The sequence below is a fragment of the Bombyx mandarina genome, chromosome 23, assembly GCF_030267445.1.
Source record: "Bombyx mandarina strain Sakado chromosome 23, ASM3026744v2".
Classification (NCBI taxonomy): domain Eukaryota; kingdom Metazoa; phylum Arthropoda; class Insecta; order Lepidoptera; family Bombycidae; genus Bombyx; species Bombyx mandarina.
The window spans coordinates 2,243,297-2,261,341 of record NC_143229.1 but is presented as its reverse complement, the minus strand read 5'-3'; the positions used below and the strand labels follow the sequence as shown (position 1 = coordinate 2,261,341).

The 18,045-nt window shown below is 39.3% G+C and overlaps 1 protein-coding gene across 1 annotated transcript; it reads right to left on the bottom strand.

Moving 5' to 3' along the window:
- Positions 1–11,713: 11,713 nt before the first annotated feature.
- On the bottom strand, positions 11,714–17,353 carry LOC114246984 (aminoacylase-1-like). Its single transcript, XM_028179764.2, has 9 exons — positions 17,194–17,353; positions 16,618–16,787; positions 16,173–16,341; positions 15,945–16,091; positions 15,453–15,523; positions 14,141–14,257; positions 13,234–13,329; positions 12,470–12,603; positions 11,714–11,949 (listed from the first exon to the last, which is right to left on the bottom strand). The coding sequence occupies exons 1-9, from the start codon at positions 17,294–17,296 to the stop codon at positions 11,745–11,747; spliced, it is 1,212 nt and encodes a 403-aa protein (XP_028035565.2). The 5' UTR covers positions 17,297–17,353; the 3' UTR covers positions 11,714–11,744.
- Between the last annotated feature and the right edge of the window lie 692 nt (positions 17,354–18,045).

Genomic DNA, 18,045 nt, shown 5'->3' with positions numbered 1-18,045 from the left:
TTGCAAAAAGAAACAAAACATAACGGCCTGTTTTGAACGGTATAAAACTAATTGCAGTACCGTAATTAGCTCGTTTCAAAATAAAAAATCATACAGCTTTTTTAAAGCTTTGCTTTTGAAAACGAGTCACGAAAAAGTTTCATCCGTCTGAACACTTTGTTTAGTGTCTTTCGTATGAAGCCCTGTGGAGTTCCGCATTGCGCTTACAAGCTCACATATCTGACTCGCCTTGCTTTTGTTATGGCCGTAACATCCCCGTTGAATGTTTAATCATCGTCGAGCCCTAAATACAGGTCCTTCAGATATTAGATTCGAAGCGAGCGATTGTGGCTCTTGTCTGCACGAGCTTAGAGGTCGTTGTTGTTCGCAGTCGTGTTGTGAAGCGAGTTTTTGAAGCCAACAAAGAGAAGACTTTAGCATTTAGTTAGACTATAATTAATGACGGCGATTTAGACGAAGACGATTTCAGTAGAGTTGTCTATTTTATAATTAGTGAGAGTATTTATACGGAACATCATCTATACTAATATATAAATCAGCAGTGATTTTTACGGATGTTCCGTTATAACTACTGAACCATGCATCCGATTGACTTGAAACTTGGTACCCATGTAGAAAATACATGTACTTAATGGATAGGCTAATATTTATATGAGTGTTGGACTCCCTAATAATAATGACAATAAATAATAATGTTAATTTTATATAAATGCCCAGCGAAACGGGCGAGTACCTACGGCTAGTAGGTACCTAATATAAATCGTGTTGTAAAATCGAATTTATAATTTGCGTGACTACTTGTAGTTGGCGGTAATATAGTGAATCCCTTGAAGTCAGCCCTAATTGTTCCTGTTGTCGATTTACACGATTATAAAAAGGAGGCGAAGACATACTTTTTTATTTTTAATAGACTTCAAAAAATATGAAGGTTTTCAATTGTTATTTAACCATAAAAACCCCATAAAAACAGCTTAATTAAGCTGTTTTTATGGGTGTTACCTTAGCATTACGGGTGAAAAAAAAAAGAGGATTTTTCTAGTTGAACTGATTTTGATGATTATTTTACTGATACTACTACTTGAAAGACAATGCCAAGATAGAAAGGTTTATGAATAGTGGTATGATTGGTTCACTGCAGAATTAGATTAGAACTTGCGATACGGCGATACGATATTTTTTGTACTGAAAACTTATTTTTTAAAACAAGAATTTATTGTAGGTGCCGTATCAATTGTTCGTTTATTATATGCAGATATTTTGTTTGTATTATATATAATCTATTTGTTTTTTGTAACGTAAGAAAACACAAATTCTGTAACGAAAACAAATAAATAAACTTATACGTTTCAATTTGAACGGAAACCTTATTACATTTGCACGATATTGGGTTCTCGTGAGGAAAAACAAACGGTAACTTTGCCCAATTGAATGAAACACGAGGCGGCTTTGGGAACGATATTAACGCCATCTATCATACAAAACAAACATTATGAGGAGACTTTGAGAACGATATTAACGCCATCTATCATAAAAAACAAACATCACAAACTAATAAAAATGTTGACGTATGGTTTTTTATTTTATTTTATTTTATTTTATTGTATTGATGGGTAGACGAGCTCACGGCCCACCTGATGTTAAGTGGTTACTGGAGCCCATAGACTTCTACAACGCAAATGCCGCCACCCACCTTGAGATATGAGTTATAAAGTCTCAGTATAGCTACAATGGCTGCCCCACCCTTCAAACCGAAACGCATTACTGCTTCACGGCAGAAATAGGCAGGATGGTGGTACCTACCCGTGCGGACTCACAAGAGGTCCTACCACCAGTAAAAAAATAGCGTTGACAGTAAAATAGCGGAATATAAATTTTCTCATCTTAATTTTGTTGGTATTAAAAGAACTTATGAGGCTTGGGGTGAGTGCTCAGTGGTAGGCAACGGCTTGGCTTTGCCGCTGACATTGCTGATGTCCCTGAGCGACGGTAAGAATTCACCATCAAGGGCCAAATGATCGCCTGCCCGCATACTTCAAAAATTATTAAAATTAAAGTCAGTTTTTGCGTCCGCTTAAATTAGGTACCAAAAAGTTTTGAAGTTTAACAAAAACAAAAAAAACACAAAGATTTGTGCAAAACAAGTACTACGACAAGACAAATTAGAATATAACTTCAATCTTATCTACATTTTCGTTAGCGACAAAGTTCCAGGCCCCAGGCGACCGTTTGAAAAATGTTTTGACGTAATACAAATCCCGTTAAGTCTTATGGATTCGAGGCTTTGCTACGTACTTGGGAATCTATCTTTATTTAACGCAAACTACGATCGTTTTAACATGCTCTCAACTTTTCTTCTTTTGTTGGACAGGCAAGTATCATCTGGTCGTGGGAGTCGGTAGAATAATCGTAATATAAATGTCACGATTCATCATAAGACTTCGAACTCAACTCTGTGTGGGCCGTAAAATAACTGCTTCATGACAGAAAAGGATGGATGTATCTTTGTATTTGTGGACGTGTGGGAGGAACCCCAGGAGAGAAGCATGAAGATTGGTTTACTTTGTTTATCTATTGCTTTCTCTTGTTCAAATGTGTATTAATGACGTGTTTAGCATCTGTGAAATTGCACTCGTTTGGAAAAGCTCGGGTTCTTTAAAGTTGTATATTAAGATCTCCGTGAATCTCAGAGAATCAGTGAATATTACTGGTGGTAGGACCTCTTGTGAGGCCGCGCGGGTGGGTACCACCACCCTGCCTATTTCTGCCGTGAACCAGTAATGCGTTTCGGTTTGAAGGGTGGGACAGCCGTTGTAACTAAACTTGAGACCTTAGAACATATATCTCAAGGTGGGTGGCGCATTTACGTTGTGGATGTCTATGGCCTCCAGTAACCACTTAACACCAGGTGTGCTGCGAGCTCGTCCATCCACCTAAGCAATAAATAAATAAAAAGAATCTTCACCATTTCACTGGGACATTATGTTATCTAATCTCGTCAGTTTCATTTAATTTTATCCTACAATGAATTTCAGATAAATCAAATTCACTTTATTCTGCTCTAATTCACTTTTCACACAACAAAGTATGTAATAATAAAGCTGAAAGTACCAGGCCATTCGCATTTTTAGGGCTTTTTGGCGGGAACGTGTGTGAAAATGTGTGAATTGTTTTATTTTGTTAATTTAGGTTTTCTGTAGGTTGAAATGTGTAATATCGGTGGGTCATTAATTGTTTAGAATCTGTGAAAGTGCACAAACGGGGGAAAATGATAGAAAGCCACTGGACGTAGCTACACGGGCTCTTCCAAAAAGTTCACTGATAAAGTTTCAGTAAATAATCGCCATTTTACTGAGATTATATTTGATCCCATTTCTTCTCATTTCATATATTTTCATCCCAATTAATAAATTTCTTAAATTAATCAAGTTCATTATATTTCACTCCATAACATTTTTTATAAAACAGAATATACAAAGGATAAGGCTGTATGGTGTGATAGTTTCGCCTTCCCAGTAGGAAAATTGTAACTACTATATAAAATTTTCATAAAAAAACATGAAGTTCTATTTCAAATAACAATAAAAAAAGAAGGCTACACTGATAGGGTCAAATGATGAGGTTGGAAATTATGTGACGGAGCTCTTAGGCTGCTCGGCTCATTAGATTAATCTTATCAGATAGATAGATACATTCTACTTTTAAAAGGGCACCTATTAATTTTTGGTGTCATTAATTTCGGAGCTGAAACAACGTAGTCTGGGTACTATTTTAACAATAGCACACATATATATGTCGCATCCGGGTCAATAGTTCGGAATATCAACGATACACAAACGTCAAAGTGACAGAATGGCCGTGTCGTGGTTGACGACTTTTAGTAATATTAAGACGGTGGTTTTGATTATTATTTTAAATGATGAAATGTTGTTTTGATAAATATCACAAAATGAAGGGTAGACTCCGTAACGCCACAGTTATAAAATGGCGGTACGTGGACAGAGTCGTGGCATTCGTGTCAGACAGTGATTCCGTCCGTCTCAGCAGTGAGTCTCTGATAGTCAGTCAGTCAGTCAGTCAGTCGGTCTGTCGGTATGTGCAACGAAACTGTCGGTTTATCCTGTCGTTGTGAAAGTTGTGTGTGTTGAGTTTCAATAATTATTATTTAAAAGTTTTATTGACTAAACTGAGTTCAATCGAATACGAGTGATGATGAAAGCTACCGCTTAGCCATCCCTGGCGCCCCGCCGCCTACGACATCAGAAGTGAGATCAGGACTCTACTCTCACTGGCGTGACGTGTTTGAACATGTTCGAAGTACAGCAAAAAAAAAACATGATGCAGATCAGAATACTAGTAGTGGTACGCCACAAGAGCGTGAATGCAGCATACGTAAGTCGTGTCATAACGTCTGCTACCTCGATGGAAGATCTGAGCCACGAAGAAATCGTCACATCTTACGTTCTGGCTCATGTTGCCCAGTTGACTCTCGACTTATCACATGGCATTTACTAGCGGAAATACGACACGTAACAAGCTATTGCAAGAAATTAAGGCAAGTGCAAGTCTCAGGTGAAACTTCGATCGCAATAATGGATCTGTCATGACGAGTGGGTAGTTCCGACAAGAATTAATTTTAAGCGGCTGATTTCTGCTAGAGTTACATGGCACTAGTGCAGTAAACCAGGATATGAGACTGTGAATTGTCGCTGAAATTTTAGAATCTACTAGATTCAATACCAATAACATTACACGTTCGATGACTTCGGGCTCCAGCAAGCAAGCAAACAAGAAAGCAAGCAAGTTTCCGTGGGGAAGAAAAATTGACACATCTGAAGTCGTCGTGACCTGTAAGATAAGACGTCCGGTGCGTTCGTGTCTGGCGACGCGGCGGTGTTCGGGTCCCGCGGGCGGATGCAAGTTTTTCTGGTGAAGTGCGTGCTTGTGCGTGCTTGACAAGTGTTTGCGGTTGGCTTCCGCAGTGTGGGAGTAACATCGTGTAGGAGAGGTGGAACCCGCAAAATTGTAGTTTGCGTGGTGGCTGGTAAGATTTGCTGTGGTAAAAAGTTTGCGTGGTGGTAAAATGTCTTGTGAGTCTGCACAGGTAGCCGGAGGTGAGTCTTCCGCGGTCGCGGCCTACCCAGTCTGCGAGAACCGGGCAGATCGCCTCAACGGTACGGAGGCCGGCCGACGGGTCCGCCAAACGACGACACCACGCCTCTAGCACGGACTGCCGAGATTGGAGCCCCCGCGCTCCGGCTACACTTGCGCTAGGGCGCGCCGCCTCGTAGAAGACTGTGAGGTATCCTTGAATAACTCTGGACTGCGATCGCGCGCTGCCGGCGTCGCAGCGCGGCGACGTTCTCGTGGGTAAGGACGTGGCACCAGACGGGTGCTCCGTATAGTGCCATCGACCGCACGGGTACCATCACCCTGCCTATTTCTGCCGTGAAGCAGTGGTGTATTTCGGCTTGAAGGGTGGGGCAGCGGTTGTAACTATACTGAGACCTTAGAACTTCTATCTCAAGGTATGTGGTGCGTTTACGTTGTGGATGTCTATGGGTTCCAGTAACCACTTAACACCAGGTGGGCTGTGAGCTCGTCCACACATTAAATCGAAGAGCGTAATCAAACGAAATTAGATACGAAGTTTAAAGGGCCGTTTAAAGTAGTTGAAGTATTGGATGGTGACCGTTACACATTGAAAGCTTTAAATTCAAAACATACTTACAAATACCCACATGATAGCCTAAGAAAAATGCCAGCATGACACATTACAGTCGAGGTTGATGTAAATGATGATGATGAAGAGCAAGCTTAAATTTTGGTAAAAACTCGAGTAAAGATAGTCTATCGGCCGTATTGTGTTCGACCGTACCAGTAGCTAATACGTAGTCGTAGCCCGGTAGAAATCGGTGTCTCTTGAGGCAACTCAAGTAGTCCGTGGGTGCGCGGTGCGCGTTTGGCTCTGGCGGAGGTCGGGGTCTGTAAAGACCATCGTGTGTAGTCAGCGGGTGATGCACACGGGCGATCCACGCTGTGGATGCGCATCATGAGGGCAATTGCGATTGCTGGTCGGCTGGAGAGCCGTGGCGTTAGATATTTTTACTTGGAAGTTTTCTTTGATCTGAGTTCCTGTAAGCTATGCCTGATTTGTACAGAGTAAATTTGAGGTTTGATGAACGACTGTGGTACGTGTTCTGGCTGCTGAATAGTGAACTTTGTATACCCTATTGTTTTATTTGGTTAAAATGGTATTAAAACAGTTAGGTCTTAAAATGTAGTCAGGAGTGATCGAGCGGAACAAGTGTTCTCGTGGATGTTTTTGATTGTAGGTTAACCATCACACGAGGACGTATACAGTCAGGAAGACCGTGTCGCAATCAACACGTGATTGCTGCAGCCAGTACGAGATATGGGACGCAAACGCCGTCTGTTGGCGCTCGATGGGTCAACTATTCACCGGCCGAGCGGAGCGACATGCCGGTAGCTGTGTAATATCGAGTATTTTTGGTAAATGAGAACAATCTGGTGAGTCGTATTTTTTTATTTGGATTTTGGTGCCGAATGTTCTCTTGTCGAGAAATCTATATGCGATGGTTCTCATAAAAGGTCTGTTGATTTGAGTCACAGGGATGACTGTTGATTAGAGTCGCAGGGATGACTGTTGATATGTGAGTCACAGGGATGACTATCATTGAATACTTGTAGTCACAGGGATGACTATCATTGAACATTTGTAGTCACAGGGATGACTATCATTGAACACTTGTAGTCACAGGGATGACTATCATTGAACACTTGTAGTCACAGGGATGACTATCATTGAACACTTGTAGTCACAGGGATGACTATCATTGAACACTTGTAGTCACAGGGATGACTATCATTGAACACTTGTAGTCACAGGGATGACTATCATTAAACACTTGTAGTCACAGGGATGACTGTCATTGAACACTTGTAGTCACAGGGATGACTTAGTTACTGTGTACATGAATTGTACGGGGAGAACTTGCAGCAGTAGTAAATCACTTATTTTCGTTTGTGTAATCTTTCAATGTCGTTATAGAATTTGTGATGAAACAAGACTTTTATGTTAGTAGAGTGGTCAGATATGGCCGAGCGTGAATGATACTGTGTGGTATTGGCTTTTGTTTCAGATTAACACACGAGGACGTGTGTAACACAGGATGGCCGTGTCGCATCCGGGTCAATAGTTCGGAATATCAACGATACACAAACGTCAAAGTGACAGAATGGCCGTGTCGTGGTTGACGACTTTTAGTAATATTAAGACGGTGGTTTTGATTATTATTTTAAATGATGAAATGTTGTTTTGATAAATATCACAAAATGGAGGGTAGACTCCGTAACGCCACAGTTATAAAATGGCGGTACGTGGACAGAGTCGTGGCATTCGTGTCAGACAGTGATTCCGTCCGTCTCAGCAGTGAGTCTCTGATAGTCAGTCAGTCAGTCAGTCAGTCGGTCTGTCGGTATGTGCAACGAAACTGTCGGTTTATCCTGTCGTTGTGAAAGTTGTGTGTGTTGAGTTTCAATAATTATTATTGAAAAGTTTTATTGACTAAACTGAGTTCAATCGAATACGAGTGATGATGAAAGCTACCGCTTAGCCATCCCTGGCCCCGCCGCCTACGACATATATAATAATATATATAATGATATCGGGTACTTCAGAATTAATAAACAATAAAAGCCTTAATAGGTAGCATTTTCTGTAATATGCATATAATGTATTATTTTATTTACATCAAAATAACGTTTAGCCCAGTAAAACTATAGCACAAAACTGAGTTGCTCTATAAAGAGTAACATTTAAAGCTATTGCTTCACCAGTTTTTATGGTTTTTATATTTGAATATTCAAAAATGTTTATGTTTTTTTTATATTTCAATATCATTATTTTTTTAAATATTTCTAATGTTTCTTCTTATAATGTTTCAATATTCAAAATACCATTTATGCCACCTGTTTAACATATTATAACCTCTTTTAAGATTATGTCATAAATCATATAGAGGTTACAATGACATGTATAATAAGAAAACAACATTTAAAGCCGTTATAATCTCTTTTAAAACTAATACAAAAAATTAAATAGTAACCCGTATCAATAAACTATACAAAACTGAGCTATCTTTTTACTCAATGACAGACTTCACTCTATGAAGAAAAGTCCTTTTTAAAAACTAATAGAATTTTAAATAATAAACATTTTCTTTACATCTATATAAAAATCAATGTCTGTATTTTCGTTATAAAATCCGAAATGGATGGACCGATTGTAATTTATAATATTTTATATTTTATTTAAGCAATCTTGACTCCGAAAGGGCTGGAACGATTTCAATTTTTTAGGAATCTTCAGCTAGCTGGTGACCATATTATGTAATTCGACATAGAACGGAATCAGACTACACCTAGATCGGCCAGGAAAGTGGGCCTAGTGTAACTAATCTATCTTATCTTATCTTACATATATATATATATATATAAATGAATTGATGTTCGTTAGTCTCGCTAAAACTCGAGAGCGACTGGACCAATTTGGCTAGTTTTTGTCTTGAATTATTTGTGGAAGTCCAGAGAAATTTTAAAAGGTAGATAAATATGAAAATGCCCGGAATTAAATAAAAATAACCATTTTGTTTTTCCTTTGATGTGTCCCTCGTCGGACGGATTCCTTTTGTTTGTTTTACGGTTATTTTATACAAAAGTTTAGGTCTTTTATTTAATTTTACCTAGTAGATAATGACAGATTGTGTTGTTAACAAAAAAAATTTACTCAAAAAGTCAATGATAGAAAGAAAGTAAAATTGGTATACATAAAATCAATCTCATTATTGAGGTGTCAATGATTATGGTCAAATTTAGACCGTTGGGCTAACACTTCGATCCAAAGATTTTTTTGTTTTATTTCATCAAACTTCTCTAGAGGCTTAAATAAAATTCAAAATGTTATTACGAGTGTTTGATTGATTCTAAATGAATCTAAAGGCCATTCCGTGCCAGGCACAAGGGTAATGCGGTCTCCCGTACATTAAACATACAAATTCAATGAACAAAACCTTCCTTGTTTGCGCAATGCGCATTCGGACACGATACAATCCAGCGAACTGCCATTTTATCACTGCGTATGTTGCAGAACTTTATTTTTGGGTGTTTTTATTTTTTAGGTTTCGATCGGAATGGTCTCTTTGTTTAGAGACTTCACAGTACAGCGTATATATTGATTTAATGTATTAATTCAACATACTTATATAAATACACATATAACAGCTCAATTTCCGACGTTTGTCAACCGCTATTTTCGTGACAATGAAAATTGTAATTTTTTCGAAACCTCGTGAATAATATAATGTCTATAAGTAAAATTAAAATTAAAACCTGTAAATTTCGGTTTAATTATGTCTTCGACTTGCAAAAACCGAGAAAAATATAGTAAGCTGCTTAGCTTATCTAAAGCCAGAAAGAACACTAGGTCCATACATGACCGTAAAGAGATTCCGAACCATTTTCTTGGATCGGGGAGAAATTCTCAAACATAAATCAACTTCCGAGCGCTTCATTTGCTAACGTACGCGCCATTTCCTTCCAAACGACGTGTAAAAACAATACGATATACGTCACGTGTCGATTCATTAGAACGTGTAGATCAAGATCTTAAATTTGGTTTAGTTGGCTTACTAAAGACACGTGTAATTTTTTTTTTTTTTTTGCAATTTGCTTGCTTAAATCTTTATAGGTGGTTGTTTCGTTGGTTCAACTCCGTTCAACACACCACCTCATAGCTCCAACAGCTAAGGTGACCGGACCAGCCCTAAAAAAGCTTTCAGAAGATAGTGCAAACCTATAGGATGACGTCGCAAGAGCACAGATACGACTGTACTTTCGGAAGATACTGACGACCTATAGGATGACATTGGTCGCAAGAGCACAGATACGACTGGACTTTCAGAAGATACTTACAACTTATAGGATAACATTGTTCGCAAGAGCACAGAGACGACTGACCATGTTAGTTTTGATTATGTATCAAGAGTATACGAAGAGGGTATATACGTATGGTCACTGAAGACATTACCAAGTCCTTTAAGATGTAGAGGATGTTTTTAAAGATTTGTAGAACACGTACGCTTCATAAGGTCGGAGCGTGGTTGTTATAGCGCGGGCTTATGATACGTCCTATCAGCAGTGAAATAAGGGGGGGGGGGTGGAATGAATTTGTTACTAGAACTTAGTGAAGAGTAGTTGCTGCTACGAATTAAAAGGAATGTCGCCAGAGTCTGCGGTCCCGTTCTCGTACATTCCGCTAATAAGCGGTTCAACATTGCAGGATAACACGAGGATTAATACTGTGTTTCTCAGCCTTTTTTGTACCGGCGCACTTTTACGATTTCAAAATTTGGCGGTACACAAATAAAAAGATGTTTCATTTTTTTTATTGACCCATAACACGCTTCTTAAAGTAGTTTATAAATAATAATTTTAACCAAACATCATTGATTCCGGTTATATTGCTGCAGTAACGCTTTGGTACTACACTACCTTACTACAAACGCACGCATTTATTCCTATTGGTTTGTATAATACGCTACGTTCGCGTTTTTTTTTTATGATTGAAGCATTACTGGTGGCCCGGAGGCCTTTCCAGTTTCACCAGGACAGGTGGGCGAGCAAAGGCTCAGCCAAGAGGGGTGGGATTTGCTAACAGCTACCCGAGCGCCTCCGAAGGAGACCTAACAGCTCAAGAGTAGCTGCTTCGCGAATGAATCTACTACCGGATCGGAATCGTGACCCGCATAGAAGATCCGGCGAGAAACTCAGCGGGCTGATGTTTAGGTAAGGTTACACGTCGAATTCTTTGCCGAGTTCGACGAGTACGGTTACCAGGGTCCCTACTACTAGTGTTAGAGCTAAGGTGTCTTATGCAAGGGTTAATGGATCTGATGCAGCCGTAAGGATGTGTCTAGGGCGTCGACGGTGACTGGCTCCTGCGTGATCAGGATTCGGGGAGTAGTCAGCGGCGGCAACGATAAGGCGATCATCGTGACGCATAGCCTTATCGAAGTACCGTTCCGACGCTGACTTCATGTATTTCTGGATAGACTCGAGGCCCAGGTCGTCGTGTAGGTCAACGTTCCTCACGAACCACGGAGCTCCGACAGCTAACCTGCAAAAGCGGGATTGTAGAGATTGAAGGGTGTCTATGTGTGTGCAGGCCGCGTGAGCAAACACCACACTCGCGTAAGTCATGACGGGCCTTATGCAAGTTTTGTAAAGTGTCACCTTGTTCCGAAGGGACATTTTACTCCGCTTACAGATCATGGGATAGAGTCTACCGAGAATAAACGCGGCACGGTCACGGACTGATTTTATATGCGGGCGGAATGTCATCGATGCATCCAGGGTAACGCCCAGGTACTGGACCTTCCTGGCCCAGGGTATGGGTTGTCTAAAGAGAGTAATCGGGGGTGTACGTTCGAGTAATGAATGAAGAAAGAGTTGAAGAAAAAAATGGAATAATAATAAAAAAATATGAATTTAAATACCTACCTATTCATATGAAAAGTATTTTTCATTTTAAATTATATCTAAAATTTTGCGGCACACTTTTAGAATTTCGTGGCACACCAACAGTACCGCGAAACAGTGGTTAAGAAACATTGAATGAATACAATAAAACAGTAAATGAATTCCAATGGTTTTATTCAAGTAATGAGTTAGGCATTAGCTACAGCTCTTATAATGCTCTGGTACACCGCTATTCCATTGATAAAGACGTCCAAGCCCAGATGCTCGTTGTGCTCATGCAGCGCGGGTGTGGTGTTGTGTATCGGTGAGAAGCCCAGCGCCGGGATGCCAAGTTCCCGAAGGTAACGGCTGTCGGTGCCTCCCGTAAACGTTTGAGGCTTAATTGACATTCCTCTGAAAGACGTGTGTGTGTTTTATTATTAGTATTTTCATCGGTTTTCGTCGTCGATATATTTTTATTTTTTATTTTTTTTAATGCATAGATGGGTGGACGAACTCACAACCCACCTGGTGTTAAGTGGTTACTGGAGGCCATAGACATCTACAACGTAAATGCGCCACCCACCTTGAGATATTAGTTCTTAGGTCTCAGTATAGTTACAACGGCTGCCCCACCCTTCGAACCGAAACGCATTACTGCTTCACGGTAGAAATAGGCAGGGCGGCAGTACCTACCCTTGCGGACTCACAAGAGGTCCTACCATCAGTCAATTGACATTGTGGAAGACATCCGTGAATGTGAATTCTGGATGTACTTAATTTGAAAAAATTCTCGACAAGCAGTATTTGAATACCGGCACACTTACATCGCTCGATACAAGTACACTGGGCGTCCTATCTTTGAGGCCCTGACGACTTCAAAGACAATTATTTTGTAAGCCTGCATGATTACGAACAAACTATATTGCCTTACAGTTCCTGTGCGGTTTGTTTGAACGCTTTCCAGTAAATGTTGGCATCGTCTAGCTGAGTTGGTGTGGTGTACGGATCCTTCTGTTCAAACTCGTACGTGACGCCGCGACCAGCTTCAGCACACCATTTCTGAATCTGCAAAAACAAAAAACCAACGATAAAGTACTAAGATAAAGCACCAATGTAGATTTTATCCATTTATTGTGAGTTTCGAAAAAATTCGGCTATCGAAAAACTCATACTGATAGATTTATAAAGCGCTTATTAACAATATTATGTTAAATGTTATCAATGAAGAAAATAAAACGAAATGATTGAAAAGCTTCAATAATTTGATGTATGACTGTTTTTGGATACATTTGTTGAGTTCACGTCTGTTAGCCCTTCGTTTCGAATTGGGAAGTTTTGTTCGATAGCATACATAGATGACGATTATGTTATTTTATGTCTTAACGCGCTTTCATTAGCTAGATTTGTATCTATGTAAAAAAAGCTTTTAACGCAAATTCGACTAAATCTAAGACGTTGAAAATTTGCACAGGTATCAAGTACTGAAGACATACAATAATTACTTTAGCCTAATGTTCTGTTTACGATCACCAGGCTAAAACTAAATATTTTTATGTTTACTTAGAATTGCTATTAAAGCCATTTCCTTTGGTATTCATAGTCATTTCCTTTTTTTTTGGTATTTTTCTCAACTAAGCCATTAATTAACTGTTTATAACGAATCGGGTAATGATGTGGAAAAACTGTGGCACTCACCATATTTTCGAATTCTTTCAAATCGACGTTCAGAGCTATGCGAAGGTCGAAGCTGGCAGTAAATTGTTCAGGAACCACATTGTTCTGTATACCTCCCTGTGAAATTATATGAAATAAATTAGTACTAACAGCATTATAAATATTTAAGTGTGTACTGGTTTTTCTGTCGCGCAGCAACGGTGCAATTTATTGACATGTTTTTTTTTTAAATAAATTCTTTTTGCCTATGTCGGAGAAGCCACAATTATTAACAACATCGTCAGACTTCGTAGGAGCGAACGGGATGATCGAGCTAAGAGAAATATTGAGAACACCGATCACGTTTGTTGTCTTAGAACAATAATTGTTTAAATTATTTAGAAATCTTCTCTTGTAAGTATGATGGCGTCTACGCGCCTCCTTCAGCTAGGTTCTGTCGTAGCACGAAGATAGCTAAGTTCCGATGATACCGTAATCGAGCTGCCATCTCTCGGGAATCGTGCTGCGTTTCGTTTAGCTACCAAGCTAATGACCATCTCCGATAAGTATATTAATGAATGATTATAACAATGAATTCACAATCATTTTCACCAAGAGTTAATCCTCGATATCTCGAGCCTCTGTGATTCAATTATAGCATATAGATGGCGTTGCAGTCAGATTCTATGAGTGCCATTCGATAATAGCCCTACCGAGAGTTCTGCGTGAAAGTCTATGCACAACTGGCCTTGAAATATGAGGTCTAATTGTCAAATAGCTTGTAGCGACCGTGCTGTTCCATTAAGCCAGGGTGTACGACTCCTTCGCGTTAGAAATAGGTAGAATATTGGTCATTACCCGTGTAGGCTCACTATACGCCGTGCTAGTGAGAGGTTCAATGTTATATTCTAATTGAATTGTATTAAGCACTAATTTATTTAAAACTTACGGAGATCATGGTGAGGTTGACGCTAGTGACGTCACCGATGGTTAGCTGTGGGTTGTCAGCCAACTTTTTAACGGACTCCTGACGCAGGTCCATGAACTTATCGATTATGTACCGCAACTGTTTGCATTGAAATAATATATTACGCATAGCTTCAAACCTCATTGATTGAGTAAAGGTATAATTGATTGTAATGTATTTTTTTATGTTTAAATGAGTCGACTAGCTCAAGTCCCACCTGATGTTAAGTGGTTACTGGAGCCCATAGACATCTACAACGTAAGTGCCACCATCCACCTTGAGATATAAGTTCTAAGGTCTCAATTTTTACAGTACAACGGCTGCCCCACCCTTCAAACTGAAACACATTACTGCTTCACGGCAGAAATAGGCAGGGTGGTGATACCTACCCGTGCGGACTCACAAGACGTCCTACCACCAGTAATTATGCAAATTATAATTTTGCGGGTTTGATTTTTATTACACGACGTTATTCCTCACGTTATTCATTCTTACAAGTCAATCGTGAAGATTTCTCAAGTACGTATTTCATTACAAAAATTGGTACCCGCCTGTGGGATCCGAACACCGGTGCATCGCTAGATATGAATGCACCGGACATCTTATCCTTTAGGCCACGACGACTTGAAATGTGAGAAGTTGGAAGATAAAAATTAAATAAATTTATAAATATCTATATATTAATACGTGAAGCAAAAACTTTGTATCTCTTTTTACCAAATTTGTGCGGACGGAGGAGGTTGACATTTTCTACACTTATAGAGAATAGAGAGAAGAAGTGCACAATGCTAATTTTTTTTTAAATAATGCATAAAAGATACATTAAATCAATAAAGAAAACATTACACACACAACCTTGTATTTGACACACACACGCATGCATACTATATTAATGTCAAACTTTTGCTCTTGACGTCTGTTGTCAATTTGAGATTAAATATTGTTTGTCTTTATTAAATTTTTTTTATAGTGTAGTCTTGGCGAAATTTGTGATTATAGAAGTATAAAATAAAATCATAATAGTGTACAAACTATTATGATTTACTGCGGGACCTCTAGTTTAGAATAAAATAAAAATCAAGTTCAAGACAAACTGTAAAATATAGGCGTCGAACAAAATTATGAATTTTTAGATTTCTAGAACGTTACCCGAAATCGAATCATTATTCCAACATAGGAATCGAACAAATATTTTTTTCATTATTGAATTTTATTTTGAGTTTCCCAAAGAAATGAATATCGAAATAGTCTTTAATAGGAAGAATTTCATTGAAATGTTTTTTTTGGGTCTAACCTTTTCGCCGCAGTTGTCCGGGAGCAGAAGGGAACCGTGACCGGATTTTCCGGGACAAGTGATTTTCACATCTGCAACGAAAACCGGATTACGGAGGGAGCACTGTGCGGTAGGCAGCGGATTGGCTCTGCCCCTGGCATTATTGACGTTCATGAGCAACGGTAACCACTCACCATCAAGAGGGCCGCATGCTCTCGTCTGCCTTACACGGGCAATAAAAAAACCCCGGCTCCTATGATGCATTTTTCCAGGTGGTATCTTCAGTGCCGGTTATAGAACGATATAGGCTTTGTAACTAGCTGCGGTAAAAATTGATTATCGTCATCATGATCAGCCCAGAATCGTCCACTGTTAGACGTCTATCTTTCAGCCCACAGGAATCCACTAGCCCACTGATGGTGTAAATTGGGAACGACCTATGTCGGTCCAACTATTTCTTGCCGGTTGCACCACCAGGTCGGGCTCATATGAAGGTAATAAAAATTTACTTACGCCAAATTATTCTTTCGCCATTGAAAACCAGGTAATCATCGTTAGGGGATGCGACGCCCTCATCGAGAGCGAAGCCGACATTCAAGTTTTTGAAGACGTCCGTCTGGACGAACTTCCCCATTCCAGTAGCGCCACCAATCTCCTCGTCTAGTCAAAGAAACAGTGGAATATTGCATGAATGAAGAGAGAGAAGAGAGCAAGATAGGAAGGTCATAACTCTTCGCTTACCGGGTACAAATGACAGATGCACAGTCCTTTTGAGCTTGACACCGGTTTCCTTCAGCCTCCTCACGGCCTCAATGTACTGAATTCCAACCGACTTCATGTCTTGAACTCCTCTAGCGTAAATTACGTTGTCTTCTATTTCAGCAGCAAAGGGAGGATGCTTCCAGCTGTTCTGTAAGATTGGACGGATCTTTAAATTGAATTGAATAAAAGAGAACAAACAAATTTGGTATCCCTTTTTGCTATAACGCAATTGTATTCGGCATAAGCTTATTATTAAGCTTCGATATTATATTGTTTGATGTTTTTTTACGTAATAAATTGTAATACATAATTTTTTACACAATTGTGGTAAGCTCGTAGAGGCCTATGTGCAGCAGTAGACATCAGTAAGCTTAAAGATAGATGACATAACAGACCCTGTCTAAATAGCATATAATTAAGTTACCTCGAAGACAGGCACCACGTCCATATGAGAGTTGAGTAATATGCTCGGCAGCTCAGGCTGCTCTCCTAACCAGGTCATTACCAACGTCGGCTTCTTTGGCAAAGGTTCGACCACTTGCACTTGCAGTCCAATCTTTTCGGCTTCATTTTTGAGGAAGTTGATGCATTCATCTGTAGATAGATATCGACAGTAAGACTTTAGTTCTTTGCACGGCTAGCATTGGTATTGGCCATAAAGTCGATATGAGACCCACGCTTTTCAGTAAATGGCACGTTGTGGCAATAATTTAACGGAAAGCGATTCTCCTCTTACGATCGAGAATAATTTGAGAGCGTTGTTCTACTCGTGTAGCAAAATTTAATCACATCAATATTAATTGAGCTTTCTATGCGGTTCGGTAATTGGCGTCGAACGACGATGAGTAGGATTGAGTCGATCGTTGTGCTTTAGGAAGTTCACGTTCAAGACGTTACGAAATGTTCAATAGTTTGGTATTCTGTTGTCGGAGTGCTCTAGCAAATCATTTCTAATAAGCGATATGGACAATTTAATTACAGAATGATACAAAATCCTTACTGTAGTCAACGTTCGGATGTACTGAACGTATTCGAAGATAGTTCTGTAAGGTCGAGACGCTGGGGTCAATCTTGCCTGAAGTTCTTCTTTTTAAATTGAACATTGCAGAAACAAGGTAAAGCGATATAAAGACGCGACACTGATCACTAAAACGAATGGCATATTTTGTGGTTTGCACTGTGTTATATATTGTTTCATGAGGTTTCATTGTCGCACGAAAATTGATTTCCTAATTTCGATAAAACCACAACGTTAAGTCAAATCAAATGATAGTGGTATTTTTTTGTTTTCATATAAATTTCATTTATCGAACTAATTTTCTTATCTCCGGCGGTTGTTAAAGCGAAGCATGCCCCAGAATTTCGCTTATTATAACTTTATAATGTCTAAATAATGAGCATATTATTTACTACCTTCTCTTTCTGTCTCTTTTATTATTCGGATCGACTTTCCTGTTGCTTATGAAAATATAATATCAAAACAAACATAAGCTCTAAGAGTCACAGCAGAGAAAAGTTCTAGCACTCTGTACATTACGCTGTATAAAGTTTTTTCATCCCTTTTGAACTCGTCAGATACGAGTTCAAAAACATTTTATTTTCCATTTTCAACCCCTTCATGCCAATTGCCAAGCCATGGAAAACGGTAGATTAATATTTATCTGTTATCGAAAGCACATGAGGCGCAAAGATTATTAGTATCTGACGCGCTCAAGTATTTCTGTGTGACTTTTTTTTTTGAAGTGAAACTTCTAATGCGTCTTCCAACAACGTTGCGTTAAACGTTTAACGCTCCTGGGGAGGGGGAATAGAAAGAGACAGAGCGAGAGCGAATGCGTGACGCTCGAACGCA